Raw genomic sequence first — 22,515 nt, 5'->3', positions numbered from 1 at the left:
CCATTCTTATCCAAGTTAGAATCCTCCCTGGAATTACTGGTTGGAAATAATTACCTACACATGCAGTCTGATGAAGGCAGGAGCCAAGATGCCAGTCATTTATATTGATGTAAAGACACAAGTAGCTCTGCAACTGGAGTTAATCCATCCTGCATTTCAAACAGCTTAGATAATGGTTGGCATTCAGGAGGTAAATAATTAAAGAAAACAAAAAAAAGTGTAAGTAACAGGCAGGTTTTATTGGAGAACTCTACTGAAATGGCGTGACCATATTTTTTACCTTTTATCACTACACATTTAACTGGAGTTTGTTGCTGAAATTTCAATCATTCTTTCTGGGTGGGAAAAATGCCACGAAACAGGAGCCTCTGATCATGGTCACTAAGCAGTGCAAAGAATTCAAGAGATAATTCACACACACACAATCTCCTAGTTTCATTAGGACCAACAAGATTTTTCACTAGATTCTTTGAACAATTTATGGTTCTTAAGTACAATCCTGCAACAGAATGGTGTGCGTATGCAACATATAGTTCCATTTTACACTACAGTGTAATTAACTTAGCAAATTTAATTCTCTGAAGCTGATTTGTGCTGTTTACATGCTTCTTTATTGTGAGTCTGCTGTGGGGATGAGATTTGCTCCAGTGCAGTTCTAGTCAGATATAAGGTGGGCTGGCTTTCGTGCAACTACTGTCCTGGACAGGGGCAGAGAGTCAGTCTTACAACCATCAGCTGCAACCCAGCTAATAGACATCTTGATGCTTCTGGTGCTTTTACTTTCTGGTTGCTGGTGAGTAGGAATTAGGCCCAGTGATGGAATGCAGCCAGTCCATCCAGTCCTTGGTGTGCAAATGATTAGATGTTTTTGATATCTTACATTTAGGCAAATCCTTGAGAATAAACAGCACATGGAGATATACTCAGGCCAAGGACCATTTTTAGCAATGGGCAGTTTAGCACAGTTTGCGATTTGATCCACTTAAACTCTTATAAACCACTCACTAAACTTTGGGAAAAATATTAGCTAAAGGTAGTAGTACTTCTAAAGAATTATGAAAGGTTAATAAAAGCTCAAGTCAATTCATTTACAATATTAAAAAACCATACAGGCTAGTTACATAGTAAGAAAAACATGTACTCCAATCACAGAAGGAATCAAAGCTAATCTTCAGAAGGGGAGATTCTTCAATGACATGAAAGAACCATCTCAGTTGGAAATCTCCCCAAGATTTTTTTCTAACATAGAACCAACTTTCACATTTAAACAAGGGTGTAAATCTGTTAATCCTTTAATTTCCTTTGCCTGCAGCAACATCTTTATTTGTTATTAATAAGCCTGTTTATTAATGGTAACATCTCTGTTCACTCTACAGATGTTGATTGACCTGCTGTTTGAGAATACTAATGTTTTACTTTCTGTACAGCCTTTCTAATTCCTCCTCCCCACCCCACCACCAAAGAAGCAGGACGATCTGAAGCATGAAGTTTGTACTGTGACCTGCATTTACGCAGCAATGGCCAGATGTTGCAACATTTCCTCTGAAAAGGCAGGGTTGACTGAACCTGCCCTTTGCAGCCAATACCATGAGGATCTTGGTCCTGTCCTGCGGATTATACAGAGTATTAATTCTGTTTACGCTAGGGAATTGAATTCCTACATGGTTTTGAAATTCAGTCACCTTCAAGCACTGAGTTCAAATTTATTTTCATATTAAAGCAAAAAAAAGTTTTAGCATAAATAAATCTCAGAAACTGTTAGAACATTGAAGATTGTAGCATTCACAGTTATTAAATATTTCCAGCAAGGTTACAGGATAACATATTTCTTGTCTAGATAAATATCTGAAGGCTACAACAACTGTTGGTGATAGTACAGAGGAAGGAATACCACAAACATATTTCTTCAGATATTCCTCTGCCAATGTGGAGGTCATTTCCACAACTTAAAACATTTTGAACTTACAACAGAAAGCTCATCAACAGCAATAAGGATGCAGCAGTCATGTTTTTTTAAATCTTCGACCTGCTTTATATTTGAACAAATTTCCCAGCTTTTGAGAAGTTTTACCTTGTACCTGTCCCAGGATATTCAGAGGGTAACTTCAATCAATACCCACCACAATCCTCACCAAGAATCTCTGTAGCCATGAAACCATGTGAGGGAGGCATACCTCACTCTGAATTACATATTGAACTGGCCATAGTCAGAGGGAAATAAGGGGACAACACTGTTTCATGTCTATAAACCAAAGATGGCAACTTCCTTAATGATTGAAGAAAGTCTAGTTCACACCTGAGTTCTATGGCAAATATCAGCTTCAATTTTAAGCAATACCCGTATAGAATTTTTATGGAGTTGATACTTTGGGAATGTGTCCAAGAAATTCCAAATCTCTCTGCTTGCAGTTTGTAGTAAGTTAACATGGTATGCTGGCAAATGGAGTTTGTGTGTTTAATTAGAGTTCCTGCCTTAGTCCCAGTGTAATACTAAATGGCCAGTGAGGATCCTGATGGGGCACACTTTTGGAATATTGCTAGAATCCTATTTTGGACACATTCCCTTCACATCAAAACAAGACTTCCCACAAACAGTACACAAACTTTACAAATAAATACTTTACCGATGCTCTGAGCAATAAAATTAAACATGAACTGATCAGAAGGTTGCCCAATCATTTCACCAACGCCACTGACCACAGGAATCTCTTTTGCAATTGGAAATCCTGCACTTCCAATGGAAAATGTCAGACCTGTTCCTCTCTGTTCTTATAGCAAAGATCTGTGAAAACAAGTGACAGATGGAAATGAGCAAATACAATAAGTAGGTGAAAAGAAATGTGCGGTCTTCAAGTATCATGTCTAATATTGACATCTGCAATGCAATTTCACCACATCTGGTTTTTAATCTCACTAATCTCAGATCTCATTTCACCATTAATTGGTCCTTGCTCCCATCGTTGACTAAATGCTGCTGGTCATCTGTCAGTAACCAGCATCAATCAGATCAGATCTAAAGTCTGTTACCTTTCCAATTAACTCATTCAATATCAAATCAGATTATTAATTGGGTTACACAAACTATCTTTATTACTTTAGCAGAATCTATTAATGTAAAATTCCCAATTGCAGCAATTCCCTCAGGAAAAATGTTTGAACCTTTTAAGACACTGACATTTTGCTGTAAGTTGCACAAACAAAACTAGTCCCATCACCGTTCCAGTAACGGGGACCCCGAAGGTTGAGTGCAGTCTCGTTGAAAGTCTGCTTCACAATATTGTGGCACTTCACTGACACTGCACATCATTGTAAATCTCCACAATTTATTCAAATTTTGGAGTAGGGCTGGACTAAATAGTCTTTGACACAGAGATGAGAGTTGGAGCCATATTATCTACAAGATAAACAGGAACTGAACAGAAAGAACAGTAATGTCATACATTTGCAAAATCCTTAGCAACAGGTTTAATTTAAAGGGATAAGTCAGGGCAGGAGAGCTTAAAGCCGTGGTGTGCTCCATGCGGGAAGCCAGGGACATTTCCAGTGCCCAGGACCAGCATGTGTGGACCAGCAGCGTGCAGCTGCAGCTCCTGGAAGCTTGGGTTTCAGAGCTGGAACGGCAGCTAAGAATACTGTGGAGCATCTGTGAGTCTGAGAGCAACATGGATAGCACGTTTAGAGAGGTGGTCACACAGCAGCTGAAAGGACTTGAGGACAAAAGGGAATGGGTGACCACCAGGCAATCCAAGAGAAACAGGCAGGTCATTCAGGAGTCCCCTGGGGTCCTGCTCACAAATTGGTATTCCATTTTGGAGGCTGATGAGGGCGCTGGTTCTTCCAGGGAGTGCAGACAGCGCCAAGCTTCTGGCACCACAAGCAGCCTGTCTGTTCAGGAGGGGAGGAAGAGCATTAGTAATAGAGGATTCTATAGTCAGGGGAACAGATAGGCACTACTGTGGCTGTCAACGTGACTTCAGGATGGTGTGCTGCTTCCCTGGTGCCAGGGTCCAGGATGTCACTGAATGGCTGCAGGGCATCCTGAAGGGGGAGGGTGATAAGGACAGGTCGTGGTACATGTTAGTACCAATGACATAGGTAGAAAGAGGGATGAGGTCTTGCATCAAGAATTCAGGGAGTTAGGCAGTAGTCTGAAAAGCAGGACCTCTTGGGTTGTAATCTCCGGATTACTCCCAGTGCCACGTGCTAGCGAGCTCAGGAATAGGAGAATAGCGCAGATGAATACGTAGCTTAAGAGTTAGTGCAGGAGGGAGGGTTTTAGATTCCTGGATCACTGGGACCGTTTCTGGGGAAGGTGGGACCTGTACAAGCGGGACAGTCTATATCTGAACCAGGGTGGGACTAACATCCTTGCGGGCGGGTTTGCTAGTGCTGATGGGAGGAGTTGAAACTAATTCAGCAGGGGGAGGGAACACAGAATGTTAGCAGAATAGGGACACATCATAATACAGTAAAACAATCAAGTCAGAGGGAGTACAGCTGCACTAAGTTTCAAGGCTGGATGGCCTCTACTTTAATGCCTGGAGTATTATAGGTAAAACGGATGAGTTAAGGGTGAGGATTGACATGTGGAATTGTGATATAGTAGCCATCACAGAGACGTGATTGAGGGACGGGCAGGATTGGCAGCTCAACATTCTGGGATATAGAATCTTCAGGCGAGACAGGGGAGGGTGTAAAAGAGGAGGAGGCATTGCATTATTAGTTAAGGAGTCAGTTACTGCAGTAAGGAGAGATGATATCTTGGAGGGGCATCGAATGAAGCTTTGTGGGTAGAGCTTACAAATAAAAAAGGGACAACCACGTTGTTAGCTGTTTATTATAAACCCCCAGAAAGTCAGCGGGAAATTGAGGAGCAAATATGTGCACAATTTGCACAATAATAATAGGGTAATTATATTGGGCGATTTTAACTTTCCCAACATTAATTGGGATAGACATAGCGTTAAAGACTCGGATAGAGTGGATTTCTTGAAATGTGTACAGGAGAACTTTTTAGGTCAATATGTAGAGGGTCCAACAAGGGACGGCACAGTGCTGGACCTAATTCTGGGGAATAAAGCCGGACAGGTGGTGGTGGTGGGGGAGCACTTTAGTGATAGTGACCACAACATGGTACAGTTTAAGTTTGTTATGGACAAAGAAATAGACAAGCTGCAAAAAAATGTTTTGGACTGGGGGAGAGTGGATTTTAGTAAAATAAGGTAGGATCTGGCCGAGGTAGACTAGGAACAGCCACTTGTGGGGAAATCTACAGAGGAGCAGTGGGGGAGTGTTCAAAAAGGAAATGGGGAGGGCACAGGCTCAACATGTTCCTCTAGGTTGATAGGAAGAAGTAACAAGCCCAGAGAACCATGGATGACCAGAGATATTCAGGTTACGATGAGAAGGAAAAGAGAGGCTTTTAGCAGGTACAAGGGAAGCAAATCAACAGAGGCATTAGTGGAGTAGAGAAAGTGCAGGGTGGAGCTTAAGAAAGCAAGTAGGAGAGCAAAGAGGGGATATGAGAAAGCTTTGGCTGGTAAAAGTAGGGAAAATCCCAAGATATTCTATAAGAATATCAATGGGAAGAGGATAATTAGGGAAAGAGTAGGGCCCGTAAGGGACCAAGGGGGAAATTTACAGGTGGAGCCAGATGACATCGCTAGAGTGTTGAAGGAATATTTTACATCCGTCTTCACCCAAGAGAATGAGGAAGAAGGTATCGAATTCGAGGAGAGAGACTGCGAGATTCTTAAGCAAATTGATATAGGGAGTGACAAGGTATTGGGGGTGTTGGCAGGCTTAAAAGTGGACAAATCTCCAGGTCCAGATGATTTGTGTCCAAGGCTGCTGAGGGAGGCAACGCAGGAGATCGCATGGGCTCTGACCCAAATTTTTAATTCCTCTCTGGCCACAGGGGAGCTGCCAAGAGGACTGGAGAACAGCTAATGTGGTTCCACTATTTAAGGAGAGTTGTAGAGATAAGCCAGGGAACTACAGGTCAGCTGAGTCTCACATCAGTGGTAGGGAAACTATTGGAGAAAATTCTGAAGGACAGAATCTATCTCCACTTGGAAAGGCAAGGTTTGATAAGGGATAGTCAGCATGGCTTTGTCAGAGGGAGGTCATGCCTAACAAATTTGATTGAATTTTTTGAGGAGGTGACCAGGTGTGTATATGAGGGTAGTGCAGTTGATGTATATTATATGGATTTCAGCAAAGCCTTTGATAAGGTCCCATACGGGAGACTTATAAAGAAGGCAAATGCACAAGGGATACAGGGTAATTTGATAAGGTAGATTCAAAATTGGCTTAGTTGTAGAAGACAGAGGGTGATGACACAAGGATGCTTTAGTGGCTGGAAGCCAGTGTCTAGTGGCGTATCACAGGGATCTATGCTGGATCCCCTATTATTCATCATTTATATAAACGACATAGATGACTATGTGGGAGGTAGGATTAGTAAGTTTGCAGATGACACAAAGATTTTCCGGGTGGTTAACAGTGAGGTTGAGTGTCTTGGACTACAGGAAGACATAGACGGTCAAATGGGCAGATAAATGGCGGATGGAATTTAACCCTGAAAAGTGAGAGGTGATACACTTTGGAAGGGGTAATTTGACAAGGAAGTATTCAATGAACGGCTTGACACTAGGAAGTTGGAGGCACAAAGGGGCCTTGGCGTGTGTGTCCAAAGATCTCTGAAGGCAGGGGGGCATGTTAATGGGGTGGTGAGAAAGCATATGGGACACTTGCCTTTATCAATCGAGGCATAGATTACAAAAGTAGGGAGGTCATGTTGGAGTTGTATAGAACCTTGGTGAGGCCACAGCTGGAGTACTGTGTGCAGTTCTGGTTGCCACATTATAGGAATGATGCGATTGCACTGGAGGGGGCGCAGAGGAGATTCACCAGGATGTTGCCTGGGATGAAACATTTAAGTTATGAGGAGAGGTTGGATAGACTTGGGTTGTTTTCGTTGGAGCAGAGAAGACTGAGGGGTGACCAGATCGAGATGTACAAGATTATGAGGGGCATGGACAGGGTGGATAGGGAGCAGCTGTTCCCCCTTAGTTGAAGGGTCAGTCACGAGAGGGCATAAGTTCAAGGTGAGGGGCAGGAGGTTTGGGGGGTGGGGATGAGGAAAAGCTTTTTTACCCAGAGGATGGTGACGGTCTGGAATGCGCTGCCTGGGAGGTTGGTGGAGGCGGGTTGCCTCACATCCTTTAAAAAGTTCCTGGATGAGCACTTGGCACGTCATAACATTCAAGGCTATGGGCCAAGTGCTGGTAAATGGGATTCGGTAGGTAGGTCAAGTGTTTCTCACATATCAGTGCAGACTCAATGGGCCGAAGGGCCTCTTCTGCACTGTGAGATTCTGTGATTACGACCCAGCTACAAATCCCACTACAAATAATCTTGAGGTTTTAACCGATCAAAACATTATCGTTTCTGTCACAATGAACCCTCTGTGTTCACTAAATCTAGCACAATAATTTGCCTCAAGTCAATGTGAGAAATCCTTTGGAACCATTTCATTTTTAAACGCGAGGAAGACAAGATTCACCCTTTTAAAAGGCTCCATGTGGAGAAATTGGAAATTCATTTGCACATAACGTTATCAAAGGCGGTTCAGGCTAGATCACACAACAGGCCAATCAGTCTCTAAAAGGACAAGTTAATATTTTAGGTGTACCCCTTCATCGATGGTTCTTTTTAGTCATTATTTCAGATTTTTAGCAGCTTTTAAAAAATCTTTTGCAAAGTATTTAAAATAAATCACCCTGCTGGTTCAGTATCATTGTCACAGAAAGTGCAAATGCTCGTCTACATCTGCATTTCTAAAACACTATTTTCAGGAGCAAGTGAAATCCCATCAATTTTGCTTTTTCCTGAAGGATGCATCCAGAAGCGCTCTGGCCATCAGGTAAATCCCCACACAGCTGTCTGCTGATGCAAATTTGCTTAGTGCTAGACCCCACTATCGCTCTTATCACCCAATTCTCAGACCCCTCAATTAACATTTCCAGGTGGATGGGAAAGGGGATAGCAATAATTTTACTCAAAGTTCCCATGCACTGTGGGTCCGCTGGCGAGAGAACAGGTAGGAGACATTTTCCAAGACCTCTCAGCAGCCTATCACTGGCTACTTGAAAGTAAAAAGGGAAATATGCCCACTGTGGGCATCACTCAGAAGCTGGCAGGTACATGCCCCACTTCAGAGACTTGAGCATAGAATCTATGCCAACACTTTAGTGCAGTGCTGTCCTGTTGAATGAGATGTTACTATTGGGTGAGATGTTAAACCATGTCTTTGTGGGCAAATTGACTGGTGCCTTTTTTACATTACAACAGTGGTATTTCAAAAGTACTTCAGTGGCTGTAGCACACTTCAGGAACTACTAAGGTCACGAAGGACCTAAGACATGCAAGTGCTATTTTCTGATAATCCTCGCTTCTTCTGCAAAGTGCCTGTTTGTCTCTGCAGTTATTCCTCAGTAGGGTGGATGAATTCAGAAAGTCACTATGGAGATTAATGATTTGTTTGGGGCCATATCCCACTACTGAATGCACGGTAATGAGATGTATGACCTCTGATAATTGCCTGATCATGTGTCAGTAACCAGCATTGATCAGATCAGGTCTAAAATCTGTTATCTTTCCAATTAACTCTCTCATTCAATATCAAATCAGATTATTATTTTGGGTTAACACAAACAATTACCTTAAATTGTTACTTTAGCAGAATCTACAAATGTAAAATTCCCAATTGCAACAATTCCCTCAGGAAAAATGTTTGAACCTTTTAAGACACTGATATTTTACTGTTAAGTTGTACAAATAAAACTAGTCCCATCACCGTTCCAGTAACAGGGACCCTGGAGGTTGAGTGCAGTCTGGTCAAAAGTCTGCATCACCAATTTTATAGCACTTCACCAATACTGCACATAATTAACTGTCTGGTTACTTTCTCAACTGTGGCAGTCTCTTCCCCTCTCTGCCTGAATTCATGGTCAGTGCTGGATAAGTTATTGCTATGGGCAATATAAACTGACTACTATCTTAATACTGTTGTGGCAAAACTTACTGCTGAGAAATGGTTCTCTGTCCACTGCCGATAGAGTTCTCTGCATTGAGGTGTACAGGAGAATAGCAGCGTGAAGTTTTGACATGCCCAAGTATCATTCTCCAGTGCACGGCAGCACAACACATTAGGATTCCGATCAGCACCACTGCAGGCAGGAAAAAAAAAAAAGAAAAATACATTCAAACAAAGTGGAAGTGGTGCACACACTGCACCCGAGGCTTATAACTATCATTCTGAGCACACAGAATGGGGGAACTAGCAGGAAGGTCTGCCTCGTATTTTATTCCATTTCCATCCCCAACCCCCATATCAAAAGGAAAATTGAAAGACTCCTGCTCCCTTTACATAACTTGTTCAGGAAGCTTATGATGTCCTGTCGTCATCTGCATTGCATCTTCACGAAACATTAGTGCTTAAAATTCAGGTCTCTAACTTAAACCATAGGTATACTTAATGTTTCTTCCAATATATTAAAATAAAACAAACTTCTCAAAGTCTGAAAATGTCTAGAATTATTGCAGACAGAAAGCTTATTTTCTGAGCCATTGCCTCAGGCTGAATCAGACAGTTTACTAGAAGAACATAAGAATATATTAGGAGCAGGAGGAGGCCATTCAGCTCCTCGATCCTGCTCTGCCATTCAATATCATCACTGATCTGATTGTGGCCTCAACTCCACTTTTGTGCCCGTACCCCATAACCCTTCACTCCCTTGTAGATCAAAAATCTGTCTAATTCAGCTTTGAATATATTCAATGATCCAGCCTCCACTGCTCTCTGGGGAAGAGAATTCCAGAGACTAATGAACCTCAAAAAAATTCCTCCTCTTCACATCTTAAATGGGAGACCTGTTATTTTGAAACTGTACCCCCAGTTCTAGATTCCCCCACAAGGGGAAACATCCTCTCAGCACCCTGTCAAGACCCCTCAGAATCTTGTGTGTCCTATTTGACCCTGAGCTGAGCTTCTGACTCAGTGACCAAAACTACCCACATCCACCTCTATTATTGCCCGACTCTGGCCCTGCCCTGCTGAAACTCTCATCCATACCTCAGTTATCTGCACACTCAATCACTCTTGGCTGGCTTCCCAGTGCCTTATCCAAACCTCTGCTCCCCGTATCCTACCCTGCACCAAGTTCAATATGTAGAGCAATTCCAGACTTAGATCTCAAAATGCACCACACAGTTCCCTGAAGTAGAAACTATTCTTAGATTCTCAGCATGCTTCTTCAAGGCAAATAACAAAAAGAAACCTGCCTATCAGAGCGATAATCCCTACGGATACAGCATCAAGATGGTTCTGATTAGCTCGCTCCTGCGGTGAAGTGCTGGAATCGGCTCGCTCCTGCGGTGAAGTGCTGGAATCGGCTCGCTCCTGCGGTGAAGTGCTGGAATCGGCTCGCTCCTGCGGTGAAGTGCTGGTGTTTGTTTCTAGAAATAAATGCCCAAAATCCACGTGAGAGTGTAATGTTTTGATGAAAACTTGGGAAGGCCTCGGTAAATCACAAACGGAAACTGGGGTCTTCAATCAAACAAAGGAAATTATGAAGGTATGAGGGGCAAGTTGGCTGCAGCAGATTGAGGAACTACATTAAAATTAACTACAGCAGACAGGCAATAGAAGAATCAATACATGGTTTGCAACAAATTTGCATTTCTTTAAGACACAATAAAGCCACCAGAAAAATTGATCCAACCATGATTAACAAGAGAAGGTAAAGAATGTATTAGATCAAAGGAAGAGGCTTATAAAGTTGCCAAAAAAAGTCATAAGCCTGAGGATTGGGAAGATTTTAAAATTCAGCAAAGAAGGATCAAAAAATTGATGAAGAAAGAGAAAATAGGATATGAAAATAAACTAGTGAGGAACATAAAAACAAACTGCAGAGGCTGCAGGGATATCAAAAGGAGAAGGTTAGTAAAGTCAAACATGGGCCCATTACAGTCAGAGACAGGAGAATTTATAATGGGGAATAGGGAAATGGCAGAGAAACTAAACAATACTCTGTACTGGTCTTGAAGGTGGAAAATCCAAAAAACCTCCCTGAAATATTGGGGAGCCAAGAGACTAGTGAGATTGAGGATCTGAAAGAAATAAGTATTACTTAAAAAAGTAGTACTGGAGAAATTAATGGGCCTGAAAGTTGATAAATCCCTGGACCTGACGATCTACATCCCGGAGCGTTGAAAGACGTGGCTGTAAAGATACTGGATGCACTGGGTGGTCATCTTTCAAAATTCAATATATTCTGCAATGACTCCTGCTGACTGGAAGGTAGTAAATGTAACCCCACTATTTAAGAAAGGAGTGAGAGAGAAAATGGGGAATGACAGAATTGTTAAGCCTGTTATCAGTAGTAGGGAAAATGCTAGACTATTATAAAGGACATGATAACTGGGCGCTTAGAAAATAATGTGAGATTCAACATGGAATTATGAAAGGGAAATCATGTTTGACAAACCTGTTGGGAGTTTTTTTGAGGATGTTACATGTAGGATTGGGAAGAGACCCAGTGGATGTGGCGCATTCGTAATTTCAGAAGCTCCCACACAGGAGGTTAGTCAACAAAATTAGAGCTCATGGGGCTGGGATAATATATTGATGTGGATTGAGGAGTGGTTAACAGACAGAAAACAGAGTAGGAATAAATGGATTATTCTCAGGTTGGCAGGCTGTAACTAGTGGGGTACCACAAAGATCAGTGTAGCTATTCACAATCTATATCAATGATTTGGATGTGGGAACCAAATGTAATGCTTCCAAGTTTGCTGAAGACACAAAACCTGGTGGGAATGTGAATTGTGAGGAGGATACAAAGGGGCTTCAAGGGGATTTAGACAGGCTAAGTGAGTGAGAACATGGCAGATGGAATATAATGTGGAAAAATGTGAAGTTGTCCACTTTGGGAAGAAAAACAGAAATACAGAATATTTTTTAAATAGCGAGAGATTGGGAAGTATCGATGTCCAAAGAGATATGGGTGTCCTTGTTCGTAAGTCACTGAAAGCTAACATGCAGGTGCAACAAGCAATTAGGAAGGCAAATTGTATGTTAGCCTTTACTGCAAGAGGGTTTGAGTACCGGGGTAAAAAGTGTCTTGCTCCAACTGTATACAGCCTTGGTGAGACCGTACCTGGAGTGCTGTGTGCAGTTTTGGTCTCCTTATGCCAGTATATCCTTCCTTAGGTAGAGGGAATGCAGCGAAGGTTCACCAAACTAATCCTTGGAATGGCAGGGGAAGTACCGGAGGACTGGAGAAATGCAAACATAGTTCCATTGTTTAAAAAGGGATCAAACGAAATGCCAAACAATTATAGGCCAGTTGGTATTACATCGGTGGTGAGCAAATTAGTAGAATCAGTCCTGAGAGATAGGATTAACTGTCATGTGGAAAGGCATGGACTAGTCAGTGATGGTCAGCATGGATTTGTTAAAGGAAGGTCTTGCCTCACAAATTTGATTGAATTCTTTGAGAAAGTGACAGGAAGGGTTGATGAAGGTAGTGCAGTGGAGGTTGTGTACATGGATTTTAGCAAGGCATTTGACAAGGTCCCACATGGCAAATTGGTCAGGAAAGTAAAAGCCCATGGGATTCAGGGTAACGTGGCAAACTGGATAAAAGGTTGGCTTTGTAACAGGAAACAAAGGATAATGGTCGATAGATGTCCTTGCGAATGGAAAGTTGTCTCAAGTGGTGTTCCACAGGGCTCGGTGTTGGGACTCTTGCTGTTTGTGTTATATATTAATGATTTGGACGTGAATGTGGGGAGCACGATTGGGGAATTTGCAGATGAGTCAAAGATTGGCCAAGTAGTGGAGAGGACAGCCATAATCTCCAAAACGATATAGATGGGTTGGTGGAGGGGGTGATAAAGTGGCAGATGGATTTTAACAGAGAAGTGTGAGATGAAACAGTTACAGGGATTACAAAATAAATGGGAATATACTAAGAGGGGTAGATGAAGTGAGAGATCTTGGCGTACAAGTACACAGGTCCCTGAAGGCAGTAGTTCAAGTAGACAAGGTTGTAAAGAAGGCATATGGAATACTCTCCTTCATTGGCAGAGGTATAGAATATAAAAGTAAGGATATGATGTTGGAATTGTATAAAACACTGATGAGGCCACAACTGGAGTATTGTGTGCAGTTCTGTCACCACATTACAGGAAAGACGTAATAACTCTGGAGAGAGTGCAGAGAATTTACAAGAATGTTGCCAGGGTTAGAAAAGTGTAGCTACGAGGAGACATTGGACAGGTTGGGATTATTTTCCTTAGAACAAAAAAGGCTGAGAGATGACTTGATTGAGGTGTACAAAATTATGAGGGGAATAGATAGAGCGGACAGGATAAAATTGTTTCCCTTGATGGAGAATTCTAGAACCAGGGGACATAGATTCAAGATAAGTGGCTGAAGGCGTAGGGGGGACATGAGGAAGAACTTTTTTTTTTTACGCAGAGGGTAGTGGGTGTCTGGAATTTGCTGCCCAAGTTGGTGGTAGAGGCAGAAACTTTAAACTCTTTTAAAAAGTACCTGGATCTGCACCTAAAGTGGCTGTAAGCTGCAGGGCTATGGGCCGGGTGCAAGGAAGGTGGGATTTGAAAGGGCACCTGGGTGTCCTCGGGCTAGCATGGACAAGATGGGCTGAATGGCCTCCTTCTGTGTTGTAACTTTTCTATGGTTTTATGATTGTTCTATGAGGAAAGATTGAGGAGACTGAGCATGTATTCTCTAGAGTTTAGTTTAGTTTTTTTTTAAGTTTAGGAACATAAGGAAAGACTTCTTCCCCCAGAGTGTTTGGAATTCACTGCCTGGTTTGGTGGCGGAGGCAGAAACCTTCAATTCATTTAAAAAGGTACCTGGATCTGCACCTAGTAACCTGCAAGGCTACGGACCAGGTGCTGGAAGGTGAGATTAAAATGGGTGGCTAGTCTTATGGCCTCTTTCTGTGCCGTAACCTTTCTATGGTTCTATATCATTGAAGCGAATAAAATTCTTACAGGACTCAATAGGGTAGATGTAGGAAGAATGTTTCCCCTGGTTGGACGGCGGGTGTAGAACAAGGGGATAGCCTCAGAATAAGAGATAGGCCATTTAGGACTGAGATGAGGAGGAATTTCTTCAGTCAGAGGGTGGTGAATCTTTGGAATTCTCTCCCCCAGAGGGCTGGGGAGGCTCAGTCATCGAGTATGTTCAAAGCAGAGATCAATAGATTTCTAGATACCAGTGACATCAAGGGATACTGGGATAGTGCAGGAGGATGGCATTGAGATAGAGGATCAGCCATGATCTAGTTAAACGGTAGAGCAGGCTCGAGGGGTCAAATGACCTACACTCCTGCTCCATTTTTATTCATTAATGGGATTTGGACCTCGTTGGCTAGACCAGCATTCATTGCCCATCCCTAATTGCCCTTGAGAAGCTGGTGGTAAGCTGCAATTAGAAATGACCAATGAATGCTGGCCTAGCTAGCGACACCCAAATCCTATGAATGAATAAAATAGAAAAAAAAACTGAGGAGTAGGCCATTCAGCCCCTCGCACCTGCTCTGCCATTTAACTAGATCATGATCTAGTTGATCTTCTACCTCAACTCCACTTTCCGACACTATTCCCATTTCCCTTAATTTCCTTAGTATCCAAAACTCTTTCGCCTGTACCTTGAATATATTCTCTGGAGTACAGAATTCCAAAGATGCAGTATCTTGGGTGAAGAAATTTATCTTTATCTTAATGATCAAACTCTTATTCTGAGATTGTGACCTGTAGTTCTCAACTCCTCAGCCAGGGGAACACAAATCACAAGAATTTTATGTGCTACAACGAGATCACCTCTCATTCCTCTAAATTCCACGAAATATAGGCCCAGTTTCCTCAATCTCTCCCCATAGGAGAAATCCTTAACCCCAGAAATCAGACTAGTGAACTTTTGTGGAGCTCAATCTAGGTAAGGAGACCAAAACAGTACACGGTACTCCAGGTGTGGTCTCAGCAAGGCTCTATACAATTGCAAAAAGCTTCACTCTTTACGCCAATCTTTTTTTTACCTTAAACGCTAACATACCTGTTGTATTCCTAATTGCTTGGTGTACCTGCATGTTAACCTTCAAAGATTTATGTTCAAGAACACTCAGGTACCAACATTCCTCGTTAGTATAGCGGTTAGTATCCCCATCTGTCACGCGGGAGACTGGGGTTAAAGGCCTACTTCCCCCCTGTCACGCGGGGAGTAGGCCTTTAAAATAGAAAAAACACAAAATTGGAAATGTAATTGGACATTGGTTGATATGTTGTATATAACATTATGAGGGGCATGGACAGGGTGGATAGGGAGCAGCTGTTCCCCTTAGTTGAAGGGTCAGTCACAAGGGGGCATAAGTTCAAGGTGAGGGTTTAGGAAGGATGTGAGGAAAAACATTTTTACCCAGAGGGTGGTGACAGTCTGGAATGCACTTCCTGGGAGGATGGTGGAGGTGGGTTGCCTCACATCCTTTAAAAAGTACCTGGATGAGCACTTGGCACGTCATAACATTCAAGGCTATGAGCCAACTGCTGGTAAATGGGATTAGGTAGGTAGGTCAGGTGTTTCTCACATGTCGGTGCAGACTCGATGGGCCAAAGGGCCTCTTCCATTCTGTGATTCTGTGATTTCCTAGTCTCACGCCATTGAGAAAAAACATCTGCTTTTCTATTTCTCTTTCCAACCTTCCCCACATTCCACCTGACCCTTCTTGCCCACTTACTTCACTGGTCTTAACCCTTTGATCCTCCTCACAGCTTACTTTCCCACCTAATCTTTTATCAACAAACTTAGATACATTACACTTGGTTCTCTCATCTACACCACCAATACGTTTTGTAAATAGCTAAGGCCCAAACACAAATGCCTGCAGGACCCCACCATTCAGACCAGAAGCTCACAGCTTCAGTTGCTGGTCTATGTCGAGTTACTGTATCTCATCCTGAACACTGAAATTGGCCTCAGTGCAATGGGTGAAAAGCCAAGCTGAGATTCCCACTCTGACCACTATGCAGTGTAAGGTGGCTCTTGCTATGAGGTACAGGTGTACAGATATTAGGCGAGGATGAGATTAGGCTCAGCTGGGATGTCTCAGGGGAAATAGCTCATTGTTTGGGAAACCCCTGATGAAGAGACTCCTAAAGTAGTAGAAGAATATCAGTACCCTGTGGGGCCCTGAGACTCTGAAAAACAATGGCTTATTCCACCAAACTGTTCTATTCTTGTTTCACATGCTGATTTAAGTAACACTGTTGACCTTACCTTTCCCACATGTACGTTCAGTTCCATCAGTTGTCATATCATCAGGGCACAGACAGGCATAGTGCTGGTCTGTGTAAGGTGCAGGTACACACAGGTATTCACAGGCAGCATGTTCTCCAGCACACCAGTTCTGCACTGTTTCACAATAAGTTAAAGACACAAAGTGTGCACATTAGGACCGGAGTGAATTCTATGTTTAACAGCTAAACAGAATGGGCATTGTGGTATTGACACAAGGTTATAGTGGAAACTTCTAACTCTCTTTAGGGAGGTGCTGTCTAACCAGCCAAGTGCCATTCCTACTTTTATTTCAGATTACCAACTTCTTTTTCTTTTATGCAGGAAAGGTTTTGCACAGAATTTTGATCACATTTGAAAGACAGGAGGTATCAGGTATTAAATATTTAATCTAATAAAAGACAATCTAGCAATACTTCTGACCTCTGTAAGTAGCATGGAGCCCAGTTCTATAGAGTACTTTTCTACAGAAGTAGAACAGAACCACAGTCAGCATTCAGTGCAAAGAAGAGGCTGTTCTGATAGTTAAAAAAAACACAAGGTGTGGTCAAAAAGAGAGGGTGTAGGCGACAGTGAGCCCTGTGAGGTGAGATCCAGAGGATATTAACAAAATTAATCATTTAAATAAGGCTAGATTTTGAAAGGGAGAATAGCAATTTTTCTTTATATCACAGATGAGCAGCCGTAGAGCAGGAATTCCTAGAGTGTATATGGGATGTTTTTCTGGATCAATACATTGAGGAACCAACGAGAGAACAGGCCATCCTCGACTGGGTATTACTTAATGAGAAAGGAATAATTGGCAATCTAGTTGTGCACCGCTTGAGGATGAGCGACCATAATATGATAGAATTCTTCATCAAGATGGAGAGTGACGCAGTTGATTCTGAGACTTGGGTCCTGAATCTTAATAAAGGAAACTACAATGGTATGAGGCGCGAGTTGGCTATGATGGATTGGGAAACGTTACTTAAAGGGATGACGGTGGATAGGCAATGGCAAACATTCAAAGAGCACATGGGTGAACTGCAACAATTGTTTATTCCTGTCTGGCGTAAAAGTAAAACAGGAAGGGTGGCCAAACCATGGCTTACAAGGGAAATTAGAGATAGTATTAGATGCAAGGAAAAGGCATACAAATTGGCCAGAAAAAAAACAACAGACCTGAGAACTGGGAGCAGTTTAGAATTCAGCAAAGGAGGATCAAGGGATTTATTAAGAAGGGGAAAATAGAGTACGAGAGTAAGCTTGCAGAGAACATACTGTAAAAGGTTGACTGTAAAAGTTTCTATAGGTATGTGAAGAGAAAAAGATTGGTGAAGACAAATGTCAGTCCCTTACAGTCAGAAACAGGGGAATTTATAATGGGGAACAAAGAAATGGCTGACCAACTAAATACATACTTTGGTTCTGTCTTCACAAAGGAGGACACTAATAACATACCAGAAATGTTGGGGAACACAGGGTTTAGTGAGATGGAGGAACTGAAAGAAATCAGTATTAGTAGGGAAATGGTGTTGGGGAAATTGATGGGATTGAAGACCAATAAGTCCCCAGGGCCTGATAATCTACATCCCGGAGTATTTAAGGAAGTGGCCCTAGAAATAGTAGATGCATTGGTGGTCATCTTCTGAGATTCTATAGACTCTGGAACTGTTCTTACAGATTGGAGGGTAGCTAATGTAACCCCACTATTTAAAAAGGGAGGCAGAGAGAAAACGGAATTATAGACCAGTCAGCCTGACGTCAGTAGTGGGGACAATTCTAGAGTCCATTATAAAAGATTTAATAGCTGAGCATGTGGAAAACAGTGGTAGAATCGGACAGAGTCAGCATGGGTTTATGAAAGGGAAATCATGCTTGACAAATCTGGAATTTTTTGAGGATGTAACTAGTAGAGTTGATGAGGGGGAGCCAGTGGATGTGGTTTATTTTCAGAAGGCTTTTGACAAAGTCCCACATAAGAAATTGGTGTGTAAAATTAAAGCACATGGGATTGGGGGTAGTGTATTGAGATGGATATAAAACTGGTTGGCAGACAGGAAACAAAGCATAGGAATAAACAGGTCTTTTTCCGAACGGCAGGCAGTGACTAGTGGGGTACCACAGAGATCAGTGCTGGGACCCCAGTTATTTACAATATATATTAATGATTTAGATGAGGGAATTAAATGTAATATCTCCAAATTTGCAGATGACACAAAGCTGGGTGGGAGGGTGAGCTGTGAGAAGGATGCAGAGATGCTTCAGTGTGATTGGAACAAGCTGAGTGAGTGGGCAAATGCAGTATAATATGGATAAATGTGAGGTTATCCATTTTGGTAGCAAAAACAGGAAGGCAGAATGGCTATAAATTGAGAGAGGGGAATGTGCAATGAGACCTGGGTGCCCTTGTACACCAGTCGCTGAAGGAGAACATGCAGATGCAGCAGGCAGTAAAGAAGGCAAATGTTATGTTGGCCTACATAGCCAGAGGATTCGAATACAAGAACAGGGATGTCTTGCTGCAATTGTACAGGGCCTTGGTGAGACCACATCTGGAATATTGCGTGCAGTTTTGGTCTCCTTATCTGAGGAAGGATGTACTTGCTATAGAGGGAGTGCAGCGAAGGTTTACCCAACTGATTCCTGGGATGGCGGGACTGACATATGAGGAGAGATTGAGTTGATTAGGATTATATTCGCTGGAGTTCAGAAGAATGAGGGGGGGATCTCAAGAAACCTATAAAATTCTAACAAGGTAGATGCAGGAAGGATGTTCCCGATGGTGGGGAGTCCAGAACCAGGGGTCACAGTCTGAGGATATGAGTCCATTTAGGACTGAGGAGAAATTTCTTCACCCAGAGAGTGGTGAGCCTGTGGAATTTGTAACCACAAAAAGTAGTTAAGACCAAAACATTGTATGTTTCCAAGAAGGAGTTAGATATAGCTCTTGGGGCGAAAGGGATCAAAGGGTATGGGGAGAAAGCGGGAGCAGGCTATTGAGTTGGATGATCAGCCATGATCATAATCAGAAGTATGCAGCAAGAACTATACCATGGTGATATTGACTGGGATAGCGTCATAGTAATGGGAAAGGAATTTTTGAGATGTGTTCAGGAGAACTTCCTTGATCACTATTTTCTTGGTAGGAGGCATTCATGGATCTGTTGCTGGGAAATGAGGTGGGCCAAGTGCCTAAGTATCTGTGATAGAAACTTGAGTAAGAGTGATCATGGTATCATAAGATTTAGATTAGTAATGCAGAAGAACAAGGAACAATATAAAGTAGCTGTCCAGATTGGAAAAGGGTTAACTTCAGTGGGATGAGAGGGGTAGGGTAGCCAGGGTAAAACGGAACCAAAGTTTTACAAGAAGAACTAACAGAAAATGAATAATCTTTATTAAAGAACAGGTATTTCAGACAGAGGCTAGCTACATTCCAACAGGAGGCAAAAGGGAGGGGAACAAAAGTCTGGGCTCCTTGGGTGATAAGGGAGATAGAGAATATGATGAAACAAAAAAAAAGGTTGAATGATAGATGTCAGATGGATTCTTCAACTGAGAACCAGGCCAAAAACAATAAGTTCAGATGGAAAGTGAAGAGGAAAATGAGATTGGCAAAGAGAAAATATGAGAGTGGAATAGCATCTGACATAAAAAGGGAAGTCAAAAATCTTTATCAACATGTAAGCCAGTAGTAATAGGCTGGAAAGGGCCTATTGGGGACGAAGAAGATGATTATATCCTTAGAGGTATAGGACAATGCTAGAATACTTAATGAGTAGCTTGTATCGGTGTTTTTTAAGGAAGAGGATGTTGACAAAATATCAGTAAAGGCAGAGATAGTAGAGGTAATAGATGGGGTGTAAAGTGATGGGCAGAATGTACTGGAAAGGCCAGCTTTGCTTAGAGTGGATAAGTCGACTGGTCCAGAAGGCTTGTATCCCAGGTGCTAAAGGAAATGGGAGCAGAGGTAGCAGAAGGTCTATCATAATCTTCCAGTCTTCACTAGATATGGGGGAGGTGCCAGAGAATTGAGAGTTGCAAATTTGACACCCTGATTCAAGAAAGGGTGCAAGTTCACTCAAAACAAAACAGATGAACTGATAGTGCAAATAGAAATAAATAAGTATAAATCTGATAGCCATTATAGAGACCTGGTTGCAGGATGATATAGATTGGGTCCTGAACATTAAAGGCTATGTGACATTTAGGAAAGACATGAAGTTAGGAAAAGGTGGAGGGGTGGCTCTGTTAATTACTGATGGTATTAGCACATTAGAGAGGGGTGACATAAGTTCAGGAAACCAGGATGTAGAAGCTGTTTGGGCTGAGATGAGGCAGGATAAAGGCAAGAAGTCACTTGTGGGAGTGGCGTACAGACCCCCTAATTGTAAATACACAGTAGGACAGAGTATAAAAGAAGAGAGAATGGGAGCTTGCCAGAAAGGTACAGCAATAATCATGGGGGATTTTAATCTACATATAGACTGGAAAAATCAGATGGGCAAAGGTAGCATCAATGAGGAGTTCATAGAATGCTTTCAGGATAGTTTCTTAGTTCTCTAGCCAACCACATAGCAGGCTATACTGGACCTGGTATTGAGCAACAAGATAGGATTAATTGATAACCTCCTAGTGAAGGCACCCTGAGGTAGCAGCAATCCTAATATGATTGAATTTTGCATTCATTTTGAGGAAGAAACAAGTGCCCCCAAGACTAGTATTTTAAACTTAAATAAGGGCAATTATGAGGGCATGAAAGCAGAGCTAGCTGAAGTGAACTGGCAAATAAGATTAAAGGATAGGTCAATAGAGGTTCAGTGGCAGCTATTTAAAGGGATATTTCAGAATACACAGAATATATACATTCCAATGAGAAAGAAAAATCCAAAGGGGAGGGCCCACTATCCGTGGTTAACTGAAAAGGCTGAAGACAGTATTATACTTAAAGAAAATGCATGTAATTACGCAAAGACAGGTGGCAGGTCAGAATATTGGAAAGAATATACTGAACAACAAAGAATGACAAAAAGATTAATAGGGAGTGAAAAATTTGAGTATGCGAGAAAGCTAGCTAGTAATATAAAGATGGATAGTAAGAGTTTCTATAGATATTTAAATAAGAAAAAAGTTAACAAAGTGAGCGCTGATTCTATAGAATGCAGCTGGGGGATTGATAATGGAAAGCACGGACATGGTGGATGAATTAAACAGGTATCTTACTTCGGTCTTCACTATGGGAGACAAAAGTAACATCCTGGATATAGCTGTAAATCAGGAAATGGAAGGGAGGGAGGGACTTGGGAAAATTACAATCACCACGGGGGTGATATTGAGCAAATTGTTGGGGCTGCGGGCTGACAAATCTCCAGGTCCAGATGGACTTCACACTAAGGTCTTGAAAGAAGTGGTTAGTGAGATAGGTGTTGCACTGGTTTAATTTTTGAAAATTCCTAGATTCAGGGAAAGTTCCATTAGATGAGAAAATAGCAAATGTAACTCCTTTATTCAAAAAGGGAAGGAGGCAGAAAGCAGGAACACAGGCCAGTTTGCCTAACATCTGTCATAGGGAAAATGTTAGAAGCTATTATTAAATATGTTATAGCAGAAAACTTAGAAAACTTCAAGGCAATCAGGCAGAATCAACATGGTTTTATAAAATGGAAATCATATTAAACCAACTTATTGGAGTTCTTTGAAGGGCTATGTGTGCTGTGGATAAAAGGGGAACTGGCAGATGTACTTAGACTTCCAGAAGGCATTTGATAAAGTGCCACATCAAAGGTTATTGCAGAAAATAAAAGCTTATGGTGTAGGGGGTAACATATTGGCACGGATAGAAGATTGGCTAGCTAACAGGAAGCAGAGAGTCAGCATAAATGGATCTTTTTCTGGTTGGAAGGATGTGACAGGGATCTGAGTTGGGGCCTCAACTTTTTACAATTTATATAAATGACTTGGATGAAGGGACCGAAGGAATGGCTGCTAAATTTGCTGATGACACAAAGATAAGTAGGAAAGTAAATTGTGAAGAGGCTGTAAGGAGGCCACAAAGTGACATTGATAGGTTTAGTGAGTGGGCAAAGGTCTGGCAAATGGAGTATAATGTGGGCAAATGTGAAATCGTTCATTTTGGCAAG

At 42.0% G+C, this 22,515-nt stretch overlaps 1 protein-coding gene across 1 annotated transcript in view; it reads right to left on the bottom strand.

The window, feature by feature from the left end:
* Positions 1–1,474: 1,474 nt before the first annotated feature.
* The window catches only part of LOC121287318 (very low-density lipoprotein receptor-like), a 66,388-nt gene continuing 45,347 nt past the window's right edge, over positions 1,475–22,515 (bottom strand). Inside the window, exons 10-13 of the mRNA XM_041205096.1 lie at positions 16,373–16,507; positions 10,348–10,521; positions 9,089–9,233; positions 1,475–2,782 (exon numbers count right to left, since the gene is read on the bottom strand). Of these exons, the coding sequence (XP_041061030.1) occupies positions 2,770–2,782; positions 9,089–9,233; positions 10,348–10,521; positions 16,373–16,507 (467 nt within the window). The 3' untranslated portion in view covers positions 1,475–2,769. The remainder of the gene's footprint in view (positions 2,783–9,088; positions 9,234–10,347; positions 10,522–16,372; positions 16,508–22,515) is intronic.

Source organism: Carcharodon carcharias, chromosome 14 (assembly GCF_017639515.1).
Source record: "Carcharodon carcharias isolate sCarCar2 chromosome 14, sCarCar2.pri, whole genome shotgun sequence".
Lineage (NCBI taxonomy): Eukaryota > Metazoa > Chordata > Chondrichthyes > Lamniformes > Lamnidae > Carcharodon > Carcharodon carcharias.
Note: the sequence above shows the minus strand (reverse complement) of the source record. Positions and strands in the feature narration are given on the sequence as shown.